Consider the following 14,291-nt stretch of genomic DNA (forward strand, 5'->3'; position numbering starts at 1 on the left):
CTACGGGGACGGGGATCCCCAACGGGGACGGGGCACATTGCCATTCCTATTCTGGTGAGGACGAAGGCCGATGGCGACGAACGAGTTCGCCGGTGCTTTTGGTTGTCATCGATGCGCCATTGGCCTCTGTTGACAGTGACGCGGAGCGATGGCGTTGGTGTCGCGACAGAGAAAGATGGTGGTGGTGAGTTGGATTACCGGTTCGCCGCTGCTGCCTCCTCTTTCTCCAGGCGGCGCCGGCACCGAATTGCTGCTACTATTCCTCATAGCTTCGGCAGACGTTGCGACTGGAGACTAGGACAAGGACATTCAGACGCCGGCAACATCTAGTGCTGCTCGTCGTTTCAGCCGACGCAGCTGATGTTGATGGTAGCTAGGGTTTGGCCTTCGGCTGAACAATGAAGAAGATGATGAGGAATATGGGTTATAGATTTGGGCCGGGTCAGGCCCATTCGGGTAGACCTGGTCTAATATTAAAAAAAAAAAAACTGGGCCTATATAGTTTACTTGGGCCTGCTTCAGTTTTTCATCATTATATTTTGGACTTCTTCTAGCTTAATTTTTTCAGTTTAATTCCTCCTTAATTCATTATTAAATTATCATTCAACTTTGAGCTAATATTAAATTTTAATTTGCTGTTTGAATTTTAATTTAATATTAATGTGCATGTTAAATTGCCTGAATTATTACAATTTATTTAGAATATATGGATTAATAATATATTAATATGCAAATCCAAGCATGTTACATATATTCATAAATTATTGTTATAATTATACATTCATAATAGCATGCATTAGGGTTGGATTTAGCATATTATTAACTTATAAATTCATTATTGAATATCATTCAATTTTGGATCCTTAGCTCAATTTTAGGTATTATGACCTACTTATGCAGCTTGTTTGGTTTTCTCTTTAATTTGAGCACATTTTAGTGTCTCTGGGACCTCAGAACCTATTTTGAACAAGTTATTTGAGACCTATCTTGGGTCATTAAAGTATGGATCCCATTATTTTGATTGATATTTAAATAATAATTATAGCTCATTCTGATTATAACATGTTTATTAAGTTTTAATTATTACTAACTACCATACTTTGGTATTCATCATTGGTAATAATATTAAGTTTTGGGTCTACTTCAGTATTAGACCATTTTCCATCCATGTTATAATTCACTTGGGCCATTAAGGTTTATGAGTCTAATTTGAGTGGTTAAGTGCTATAATTATTGTCTTGGCCTGTTATGAGACATTAAGGATTAAGGATTTAATTGTTATGTTGGCCGTTAAAAATTACAAACTATTGTTTAAGTTGATTAATTTTTAATCTATCAATAGTTTTCAGGGCCTTAATAATAATATTAAGTCTTTAATTTATGGCAAAAGCAATATAGTTAGTATATTGTCAGTATAATGGTAATTTGGTTATTACCTAACTTTAGTCTCCCTAAGTATCATAATAGTCATGATTAATTATTATGTGGTAAAATTGAGATTAGTATTTGGCATCCCTTAATTACAGTTTTGCCATTTATTAAGTTAAATTCGGCATTATTAATTACTGTTATTAAGTTTAGGGGCTAATCTCATTTATTACCTCTTCATAATAATTATTATTTCATGGTAATCTACTATATTTGGTACATTGGTATGATTACCACTTCATTTTATATGACTATTAATGTTGGTAATTAAGTCCAACAAATAAATTTTTAAATGTACCATTGGACGCTGCATCGAGGCTACTGACGCCGACAGTGAAGATGGGAGAATTCTGGAGTTTTTCTTCTCTTATGAATCGTCATCGTTGTTAGCGCAATAAGGAGATGCCATTTGCATCATTAAGGTCAGCCATTAATTATCTTTTATGGTTGTTATTGATAATTAGTGCTACAGTTACAGTTAACTGCTAATTTGGACTAGTCACATATTTTATCTTTAGAAAAATGGAAACATTAAAAGTGCATTACCATACTTTAGTTTGTCATAACTAATGTTAATAGTGATTATAATGTTACTTATTGCTATTAATAATTAATTAATTATAACATTAATATTGTTATGGTATTCAGATATGTGTCTTAAACTGTTTCCAAATAAATTTATGTGACAATATTCTAGTACAGAAAATAATTTTCTTGACATTAATGTTTTTCGGACTTCAAATTTTATTATGTTTTTAAAATTTTATCCGAAAATGTTTATAAATGTTAACGATTTTAACCATTGTTTTTTCATATTTAGTCTCCTACCTAATGTGATAATATTATTATGGCAATTTATTGCTATCCTGATTGTTTGCAATTTTGTCATTAATAATAATAATATTATTAACTGGGTTATGGAGAGTGATTTTGAATCAATTAGTAATGTTGGAAAAACATATTTTCTAGGCAATTGACTTTTGCCATTAATCCCATAATTCATTTAGTTCTTTGAATTATGATTGCCCATATTTGGTTAAGTATGAATAAATGAATATTTGGTGTAAATTCATATTATTTAGTTGGTTCATACTCTCTAGATTGTTTTATGCATTCGGTCCCGCGATAGCGACAGTGTGAGGGACTTTTTGACGATCAATAGGTTGTTGTTAGAGAATCCCGACCGCAGTCAGTCGGTACTCAGAGCAACCATTTAGATTGTACTTAGGGCCTTCACTCTGATCAATAAGAGTTGTTTATTTGCTTTAATTGGTCTCGTGTTTATTTAATTATCGCATTGCGTGGCAATTAGCACTATCACAGGTATTCTATGTTGACCGTGTGGTGCTCTACCGGAGGTCTGTCCCAAGAAGCTACCTTGCCATGAATAACTAGACATTTAAACTGCTCCGTCAACGACAACAGGATGAGCTCAAGTCTGGAGGATTTGGATATGGACGCGTTGATACTGCCTTACCACTGGAGATCACAACACACTGTGAAGCCCCACCCCCACCCCAACCACATGAAGAGACCCCACCACTGCCACAAGGATTACAGGTAACCCAACCACTGCAATGGTAATTGGTGCATTTTGTGTGTAATATGGTGCATGATCTGACTGTGGTGTACTTTTTATAAATATTTGGTGCATACTACAATATGTATTGGTGTGTTTATACTATAGTGTTTCATGTACAGGAGTTTGTTGATGTGATTACCACCCACACTAGGTCAATTGCACAGAGTCTACTGAGAATATCAAGGCTAATTGAAAATGCACCTGCAGCAGTATTGGAGCATGATACATTCAAGCAGATGTTTGAATCTGCTAGGCAAATGCTTGGATTCAGAGCACAAGAGGATGGAGAACTGACATTTACTCAGAGAGAGGATGCCTACTGGAGTGACCTTGAGTTCTTGAGAGCAGTAGATGAGATTGTCCGTGCAGTAAACAAGAGAAATTTTCTAAATGATATGCCATCTTTCAGCCTTGGATTGACACCAGAGGAACAAAATAGACGTTGGGCGGACGTGAATGATATTGCACAAGACTACCAAAACATTGATCAGGCTGCGGAAAATGAAGAAGTTGAGCTGAATATGAATGAGGGTGAAGAAGCAACTGAAGGACAACAAGATGGGCAGGGGGCTCAACCAGATGCACCTGCTGACAACAATGATGAGGTAATGCACTGTATTAAATTGACGACGGAACAAAAGAAAAAAAAAATAAAATCTGGATGTTACAGGTCATACCAGCAGACCAAATTCAAGAGGGCCTACTTCAGATCCACCACCCCCACCCCCAACCATTGGACAAAGGAAAGAGACCAGCTAGAGGGAACAGCCCAATCAGACCTAAAGCCCGCATATATGCAACTGATCTGGAAGCCCCAATAACTTTAACAGAGGAATCGATCAGACAATGGGTATTAGAAAACCCTAACCCAGAACTGTAAGCACAACACATTCTACTTGGTGTACTTCTAAAATATATTTGGTGCATTGTATTATAATATTGGTGTATAATTATCATATATTAACTAGTGCATTATTCGATAACTATTGGTGTGTTTATATGGTTGTTTGTGTTGACACATCGGATGGTCACATTAGTTGCTTAGGTGTTGTGTGATACTCAATAGTTATTAGTGTATATCTCTATATATATTGGTGTATTCTCATTAAATGAAATATTAACTTCTAATGGTGTGTTACTGCTATAACTTCGGTTTATGATTTAATAATGTTGATGTATTAATATATTTGTTGCTTATACAATACATTATTACTAGTGAACAGGAACTATTCAGGTATGAAGAAAGGGTAATCTACTGGAGAGATATGCTATTAATGGCGCCAGATACAAAGATTCCAGTATCTATAATTGATGCTTGGGCAGCCATACTAAACATTCGTGAAGGAGAGAGAGGATCTACAAAATTCATTGCTTCAACCTGGACAAGTGTAAGCAAAGAATATGAAACTAACTACACCTATAAAACCCCTACAATTCTAACAAATATATCATTGAACTTTGCAGCTGTACTGCCTGTACACAATTGTGAACCCGCAGGGAGATGAAGATTTAAGATTCAAGAGATTCAAAGAAAAGTATCTTCGAGACAAAGCGATTGCTGTAGACATCATGTGTCACAAAATTGTATACGTAAGATGTTAATATATATATATATATATAATATTTGCCTATTTGTTATACATCAATTTGTACATTCTATTATTTGCCTATTTGTGGTGCATTATTACTCATATAGTGGTGTATATTATGACACAAGTGGTATGTTTTTGTTATGACAGTTTCTGTTTCCCATAGTGGCATCCAACCACTACTACTTGCTGTCTATTAACCCAATAATGGAAAAGTTTGACATCATTGACAACTCTTCAGCACTTGTGAAGAAATAGGACAAATACGGATATGTGCTTGACAATCTGGTAACCCACTAAACACTACCTGATTATATATATTTAATACACAACGACACAAAAAACTAAGATTATTGTACGCTTCCTTGATGCAGCAAAAATTCTTTTCAAATATGTTGATCGAACAGAAATCCGCGTACAAAGGTGAGAAGGTAAAGAAGCTGAAATCTAAGATAATGAAGATGCCTTGGAGAGATGCGCATAACAAAAAGGATTGTGGCATCTTTTTAATGCGCCATTTGGAAACCTTCCGTGGACAGTCAGCTGAAGAATGGGATTGTGGATTGCAGAAACACAACAAAGAACAATTGAACAAGTTACGAGTGAGATACTTGGCTGCCTTGATCACCTCAGTTGTGAATGAACTGAGAGAAATAAACATATAGAATGCAGCAAAGTTTGGTGTTTAGGAAGACTTTCAAGCATGTAAGTATTTTTTGTGATGGCATGGCATAGACCATATGACTACTAGACAAACGATGTTTTGTGATGGGTACTTGTGAATGCCTTACGCATTTGCATTGCTATAAAATGCAGTATTATCATGCATACACTTCATTTTAAAAAAAGACACATCAAAAACACCATTATAAAAAATAGCATGCACCATTCCACTTTTACTTGCAAAATACACCAACATATGAAATAAAATGCACCACACAATATATTACAGCCAACATAATTCTACATATAAAAATGCACCACATTGTGTATTAAAACGCACCAACTAACGTAATAAAATACATTAGTGTATGCCATTTTTAAAAGACACATCAAAAACACCATTATAAATAATAACATGCACCATTCCACTTTTACTTGCACAATACACTAACGTATGAAATAAAATGCACCACACGATAATTAACAGACAACATAATTCTATATATAAAAATGCACCACAATACGGAATAAAACACACCATTCTAACATAAAAACATCCGACATTCTTAAATGCACCACACTGTGTGTTAAAAAACACCAAGTACTGAAATAAAATGCATAACTGTATGTTATAAGAATTGTACGCAACTGTGAAAACATATAGGTCCCAAATCAAACTACACAACTGTATCTAACCATTTAAAGGGCATGTCCTACTATTATGACCATATTCATCACAAGTATGGCATTTCCTTGATTGCTTTACACACTTACTAGCAGCTTTCTCCCTTGTACTCTTCAACTGCTTACCGCTACCCTTGTTCTTAGCTTGAATAGGATGACGCACCTCCACTGTTGACCCCTGAGACACACTCCACTGCCATCCTCACTCCCCTCTTGGAGAAATAATTGCCTTTGCTCACAAATAACACGTCGTAGCTGTGCCAAACGTTCTATATTACCATCGGCCAAGCCCACGCAAGCATATATGTCAGACCACAATAGATTAGTAAAAATCCTTACATTCTCCACTTTAGAAGATTGATCAATAATTGTATCATCAATATGAAATATTGGCTTCAAACAAGCACCCTTTGTCCACCGAGACACCACATACCTAGAAGGAATACTCTCAACCCCACGATCTTTAAACACACAAAAAATATGCCTACACAACAACCCCATCCGCTCAAACATCTTGCAAGAACACGTAGCAGTATAATCAGACAAGACTAACTCCACATACCATGCCCGTTGGGCACCATCTTTTATCCCATAGGACACATGGCCATCACAATCACACAAAGACACCACTTGACACGAATAACAAGCTGCACAAATCTCTACTTGAACATCATAAAATACAGAAATGGTGTAAACATCCATTGCATGCTTCTCCAAAGCCAATGGTGTCTTTAAAACAGGAAAACAAGATTCACAATCAGCATTCAATTTTGCTTGTGTATGACGCTGCGCACCAACAGCACTTCTAAAATGCACCAAGAACTCAACCAAACTAGAATGACCATTAGAGAACGTACCAAAAAAACTATTTTGAGACTTTGATCGAGACGTTGTCCTAACCAATCCTGACATAAACTCGTCGTGAAAATATGGGGATGCCCAATATGTACGAGACTCGAACAAGTAACGAAACCAACCATTGTCACCCAAACCATATTCCTCCATAATACAACTCCGTGCATCCTCAAAAGACTTGGAGTCCAGTGATTTGTTCCAGACAATGTCATTCAACTTCCTCCTAAACACTTCATCTTTACACAGAATCAGTCCAACCTTCTCACCAACCTTGCACATTATATGCCACATGCAAAATCTATGTTTTGATGTACCAAACACACGAGCAACAGCAACCTTGAGAGCTGGATCTTGATCAGTAACAACACAAATAGGGTCATGACACATAGTTTTCTTAAATTTCTCCAAAAGCCACACATATGAGTCTACATCTTCCCTCGTAAGCAAACCAGCACCGAAGGTGATGGATCTCTTATGGTTATCAATTCCAGTAAATGGAACAAAAACCAACTTATACCTACAACACAACAATCAATCAACACCATACTTCTAACAAGACACACCATAAGGTATGGAATCATGCACCACAGAAATATACAACATGCACAATAAAAATAAATACTAACCTGTTAGTACGGTATGTAGCATCGAATGAAACAAATCACCAAACAACGCAAAATTCTTCCTAGATACTACATCCGCCCAAAAAACCCTTGAAAGCTGATCACCTTCATCAACATCATATTCAAAATCAAAAGCCTCACACAACTCACATCTCTTGAATAGCGTATCTATGAATAATTGAGCATCACCATTTAGAATGTACGCCATCAGGTCACGCTTGAAATTCTTAAAATCCACACCTGTAGCCCCGACATTGGAATACTCACCAACAATCTCTTTAAACAACCTATATGACCGAACAGAACCAATATTTGCCCGAACACAACTCGCAATAAACATTTGGTGCCCAGCATCAAAGCTACGATTCACCTTTAAAAATTGCCTAGCAGTAATTGAACACATCGAATGGGTGTGACGTTCCTCAAAATAATGCACAACATACAACCCATTAGACTTACGCTTTATCACAACCTTAGCCTTACAACCAACCCTATTTGTCACCCTCCGTCTCCTCGCCAAAGTAGTTTTAGCAACACTAGAAACCGTCTGCTTAAAACCTTGACGGTTACATACTACATGCTTCTCCACAGCAACACCATCCCTAATCTTCCGAATTGAGTGCTGCCTACAATCAAACCAAAGAGTCCCAGCATATTGTTTATAAAACAGAACAGCACCATCCAAAAAACAAATTGTTACCCCACGATAGGCTTCAAACTGTCAGCACAAACTGGGCACCAATACTTAGTCAGCCCAGGAGAAATTTCCAACACACATAAACTGTCTTGTACACCCACATCAGTCAAATAATCTTCATCACAACCCACACCACTGCCTACTACTCCAAAATCAGTCACATTACCTTCATCGCAATCATCACCATTGCATTCTACACCAACATCAGTGGGATTACCTTCATCACAAACACCACCACTGCCTTCTCCACAAACATCAGTTGAATTATCTTTATCGCAAATACCAAAAGATTCCAAATCAGCAGCTGCACACCACATGTTAACTAATAAAGCACCACACCTTATCCAATACCACACGAATAACCCTACCTACATGCACATTATACATGCATAAAATCTAATACTGTCATACACACCATCAAATAATATATGCACCACGAGTATACAAAAAGTAAACCGTAATCACAGAACAACACACAGCAACATAGTCAACACCGATACACAGCAAAATCATAAAAAAACATGCGATAAACTTCCAAATCATAACAAACACATAATAATACAAAAGACAAATTAAAACTACAACATAAGCAATTCAATACATACCAGGTTCCATCGCTCAATTTCAATATTCTCCCAACTGCGATATTCTCTAATTGCAAACGCAACTGATATCTCGTCCAACTTCCGATTGTGATCTCCAGCGATATTCTCTGAATTGCAATTGGGACGCGATCACGAACACGATCGCGATCTTGATCTTCTTCCAATTACGACGCGATCACGAACGAGGTCTTGATCTCTCTCTCCTTCCGTGCTTAAAATCACACAAAATAAGCCAGCTTTTATACATTCACGTCCCCATCCAATGAAATTACTGAAACGCCCCCGCTTACCAAAAGCGCGACAAACTTTACTTAATTCAAATAATATGCCGCCGCCGTTAGATTAAAGTTGATCAACGCCTGGAAAATGACCTCACCGCCTCACCTAAGGCCATGACCGCATATGAGCATCTACCTATATATATATATATATATATATATATATATATATATATATATATATATATATATATATATATATATATATATATTTATTTATTTATTTATTTATTTATTTATTTATTTACTGAAAAAAATATTATTTGTTTCTTGGAAAGTAAAAGAATATAAGAAAAAGTGTCAAATTAGTTATCTAAGTATAACAAATAGTACAATTAGGTCCCTTAAATAAAATTTAAAAACCAAATCAGTGAGGTCTTTTAAACAAGTAAAATAGGGCAAATTATTGTGTGGACCATGGTCCACGCAATGTTATGTGGACCATAACAAAAAGTACATTTTTGATATACTAAATGTACATTATTTTTGTACTGAATGTACATTATACAATATAATGTACACTCAAAACAAAAATAATGTACATCCCCTAAATACAATGTACATTATTTTTGTACTGAATGTACATTATTTTTGTATTTAATGTACAGACAAAATATAGTTTACACAACTTGTGTGGACCATGGTCCATAGAATAATGATTGGTAGTATAGTGCAACTAAACCCTAATGTTATTTATTCCACACATTATTGCTGATGTGCTACTAAATAAACTAACATGTGACATCCCAATGCTTATGTGGATCCTACATGCATATATATTCTTTTTTAATTTAAGGAAAAATTAGAAACAATTTTAGCTTGTCAGTCAACGAACAATACAAATTCACGTTGGATGGATTTCAAAATAGAGTTAATTTTACTTTGGTCCTATGACTATATATTGAGTTCGGTAATTTTAATTCACGACTTTTAAAACTATCAATTTAGTATTTTAATTATTTAATTTTTATCAATTTTGGTCACTCTGGCTAAATTGTCGGTCAAAACTCACCGAAAAATATTAATAGATAAAATAATGATGGTATTTTAAAGAAGAAAGAAAAGAGAAGTAAAAAGACTAAAATACCCTCTTTATTTTACCTATTAATATTTTTTGGTGAGTTTTGAACGACAATTTAACTAGAGTGACCAAAATTGATAAAAAAAATTAATATTTAAGGTACTAATTGACAGTTTTGAAAGTTATAGATTGAAATTAACAAGACTCTAATAGTTATAGAACTAAAACTGAAATTAAATGTTTCAAAATATGTAATACTTTTTCTTTGGGCCAATAAATATATTTTTACTAAAAAAAATTGTTTCTTGAAAAGTAAAAAAAAAAAAAAAGAAAAAGTGTCAAAATGGTTATCTAAGTAATAATACAATTAGGTCGCTTAAATAATTTTTTTTTTAAATCAATGAGGTCCTTTAAACAAGTAAAATAATGCAATTAGACCCTAATGTTATCTATACAGCACATTGTTGCTGATGTGGTGCTAAATAAACTAGAGAAAAGTGTCAAATTGGCCACCTAAGTCGAGTGGATAGTCTAATTGGGTCCCCTAAGTAAAAAAAAAAAAAAAAAAAAAAAAAAAAAAAAAAAAAAAACAAATCTCCTCCATTCAAGTCCCTAAACCGGTAAAATTGTTCAATTAAGTCCAAATTGACTTGTTTATTATCAGGTTAAACCTATAAGATGTTGACACGTGTCCTTTTTATTTTATTTCATTTTTTAAAACAAATGTTTTTTATTTATTAAAAATTAAAAATATTATTTATTATAAATAAAGTAATTAATAAACTAAAAAAAAACAGCCACCGGCTGTCTGGCGCGGACAGTTGGTGGCTGTTTTTTTTTTAATTTATTTATTTATTTATAATAAATAATATTTTTAATTTTAATAAATAAAAAAACATTTGTTTTAAAAATAAATTAAAATAAAAAGGACACATGTTAACACTGCATAGGTTTAACTTGACAAACAAGTTAATTTGGACTTAATTGAACAATTTTACCGGTTTAAGAGACTTGAATGGAGTTTTTTTTTTTTTTTTTTTTTTTTTTTTTTAAGGGATCGAATTGCACGTCATATTAGACTGTGGAACCGTGTCCACCTTGCAAGGTGGAAACGGTTCCAAAATTGTTCATAATTATGAATATATAGTTCAAAAATTATGAACATATAGTTCAAAAATTATGAACATATAGGTCTATAATTATGAACATAGAGTTGTGAACATAATTATGAACATATAGTTCGTTAATTATGAATATAGATATTCAATAATTGTGAATATGAAGTTCAAAAATTATGAATATATAGCTTTATAATTAAGAACATATTGTTCAATAATTATGAACATAGAGTTCTGTAATTGTGAATATAGAGTTCAATAATTATGAATATGAAGTTCAAAAATTATGAATATATAGCTTTATAATTATGAACATATAGTTCAATAATTATGAACATAGAACCGTGTACACCTTGCAAGATGGACACGGTTCCACATCATATGCTTTCAATTGCATTATCCACTTGACTTAGGTGGGCAATTTGACACCTTTCCGAATAAACTAACATGTGACATCCCAATGCTTATGTGGATTATCCTACATGCATATATAATTTTTTTTTTTTAATTTAAAAAAAGAGTTAATACCCAAAATCGTCCTCGACTATAGTGGTTTTTCTCAATTTCGTCCTAAACGACTTTGGTGAGTTAATATCGTCCTAGACTTTTGTGTTTCGCTCAATTTAGTCCCAGACTTTTGTATTTTTGCTCAATTTAGTCCATCATTTGTTATTCTGTCCATTTGGTGTTAAATAAATAGATAATTCAGTAATTTTAATATTGACATATCTTTACTCATAGATATGTGAACTGCGAAATCCCTTTTTTTTTTAACGAATTACTCCCAGAATTACTCCTAAAACTGCGAATATAAAATTTGATTTGCAGGTCCGGGAGTAATTCTGGGTGTAATTCGTACAAGAAAGAGGAATTTCGCACTTCACATGTTGAAAGTAAAGAGAGATCAATATTGACATTACTGAATTGTTCCTTAATTTAACACCAATTTGACGGAATAACAAATGGAGGACTAAATTGAGCGAAACACAAAAGTCTTGGACGATATTAGGTCACCAAAATCGTTTAGGACGAAATTGAGAAAAACCACTATAGTCGAGGACGATTTTGGGTATTAACTCTTTAAAAAAATTAGAAAGAATTGTAGCATGTCTGTCAACGAACAATACAACCATACTTGTCTAGATTTGGACCTTAATGAAGTTCAAAATTGATAAAGGCAACTGTTTATGCAAATTTGGACCTCTTTGAAGTCAAAATTTAGACAATTATGATCGTCTTGTCTGTTGATTGATAGTCATAGGCTATCTGTCAATAAAAATAATCACATGACCATTTGTGATTTTTTTTGTAATAAAAAAGTTAAAAATTGAAAAAAATAAGAAGAAAAAATGCACGCATAGAATTCATGTAAGCACTGAGACGTCGTGTGTTAACCTAGTCTGTCACATATCAACCATAACATGCTGAACAGGTAATATTAGAGTCTAATTACATTATTTTACTTGTTTAGGAGACCTTATTAAAGTTTTTTTCTTTTTCAATTAAAGAATTTTTTTTTTTTTTTTTGAAAATTTTCAATTAAAGAATTTTTTTTTTTTTTTTTTTTTTTTGAATGCTACTAGCTCTATTACATTGTAGTATCTGTTTATATACTTTCTCAACCTACTGAAACACAAAGAGCTAATAACGCCTCCACTGAGGCTCGAACTTACAACCTTCCAAATGGAAGTCCAACCCGGGTACCATTGGACCACATAGTCCTGGTTCAATTAAAGAATTTAATTGTACTATTTGTTAAACTTAGACGACTAATTTGATATATTTTCCAAAAACATAATATTTGTTGGCACATATAAAATTATTACATTTTTTAAAAGAAATATTACTTATCTCATGTGAGACGATCTAAGGATTGTTATACCATGGACAATTAATCAGCTTGAAAGCTAAATCAAATTAATTTTTTTTCAAACTTAAGTTTATTTTTCCTTTTCATTTTTATACAAACGAAATTAATATATAAAAAATATATTACTAAAAAATTCTAATTAAAATATTTTAAATGACACCTATATTAATATTTTTATTTTAATGTTTTAAATTAACATATGATTATATTAAGTCATTGTATTAAGTTTATTCTCACTATGCTACTGGTCCATTTTCAAAATACTCTAGATTCGTTTTTATGATATTAAAAAAAAATTTTGTCAAACCACGAGGTGTCCTAAGCAGGCCCTAAATGTAGGAAGTACCTTTAAGTCCATACCATACTCAGACTAATCCCCGTTCTTACCGGGCCGGCCCAATTAAGGGGCAAAGTGCTAGTCAGCTGGATTTTTTCATATGAGAGGGGGTTCGAACTCCCGACCTCTCTTAAGGGACAAGAGTGTACGGTCATTCGCGCTAAATACATCATTATATTGATAAACATTAAATAAGTTCATTAAGCAAACACAACAAGTTCATTTTCACATTACTACAAGTTCTTTGAAACACATTACTACCAAGTTTATTTTCAAAATATCGCATGATCATTCCACAATTGTAATAAAACTACATTATAATGATGGCTCCCAAATGGATTAATTCATAAGTGAAATGTTGAAGGTTCATTTTCACAATAATAGTGGTTCATTTTTAAAATGCTCAATGTTTATATTTACAATGATAATACATAATACCGATGAACCTAAAATAAGAGAATAATAGATGTTCATTTTCACAATGTAGAAGAATTATTTTATCAATATTACAAGTTCATTAATAAACAACTAAGGTTCATAATATATTAATATGATTATCATTCAAAAGATTTTAAGGAGATATTTTTAATATATAATATGTAACATTGAATTTGTTTATACAAAAAAACTAAAGAATAATGTATAAAATGATAACATGCAAATTGATGTCATATTAATGAATCTACAATATTGTTATAATGAACCATGATCAATAGTACTTTTTAAATTAATCTACAATATTATAATAATGAATCATAATCTATAATGCACGATAAATCATGATTCATGATATAATTTTACCACGATATAACAGAAGAGTACAAGACCAGCCATAAAATATAGGCGTTTGGGCTTTAAGGTTTTTGCCACTCAAGCAAAGCTTTGATATTTTAGGTCTCCTAAATATTGCAACTGTGTATGTATGTATGTATGTATCAAAA

At 33.2% G+C, this 14,291-nt stretch overlaps 1 protein-coding gene across 1 annotated transcript; it reads right to left on the reverse strand.

The window, feature by feature from the left end:
- Positions 1 to 6,060: 6,060 nt before the first annotated feature.
- On the reverse strand, positions 6,061 to 8,438 carry LOC109178960 (protein FAR1-RELATED SEQUENCE 5-like). Its single transcript, XM_019328509.1, has 3 exons — positions 8,125 to 8,438; positions 7,460 to 8,050; positions 6,061 to 7,318 (listed from the first exon to the last, which is right to left on the reverse strand). The coding sequence occupies exons 1-3, from the start codon at positions 8,436 to 8,438 to the stop codon at positions 6,061 to 6,063; spliced, it is 2,163 nt and encodes a 720-aa protein (XP_019184054.1).
- Between the last annotated feature and the right edge of the window lie 5,853 nt (positions 8,439 to 14,291).

The sequence above is a fragment of the Ipomoea nil genome, unplaced genomic scaffold (assembly GCF_001879475.1).
Source record: "Ipomoea nil cultivar Tokyo-kokei standard unplaced genomic scaffold, Asagao_1.1 scaffold0875, whole genome shotgun sequence".
Lineage (NCBI taxonomy): Eukaryota > Viridiplantae > Streptophyta > Magnoliopsida > Solanales > Convolvulaceae > Ipomoea > Ipomoea nil.

What these genes read in the sequence shown, in the direction of transcription:
- LOC109178960 (XM_019328509.1), bottom strand. Translation starts at nt 8,438, where the DNA reads ATGTGGTGTGCAGCTGCTGATTTGGAATCTTTTGGTATTTGCGATAAA. An exon ending in AGTTTGAAGCCTATCGTGGG is followed by an intron (nt 8,051 to 8,124) that starts GTAACAATTTGT and finishes GTTTGATTGTAG; the next exon opens with GCAGCACTCAATTCGGAAGA. An exon ending in TTTGCGTTGTTTGGTGATTT is followed by an intron (nt 7,319 to 7,459) that starts GTTTCATTCGAT and finishes GTTGTGTTGTAG; the next exon opens with GTATAAGTTGGTTTTTGTTC.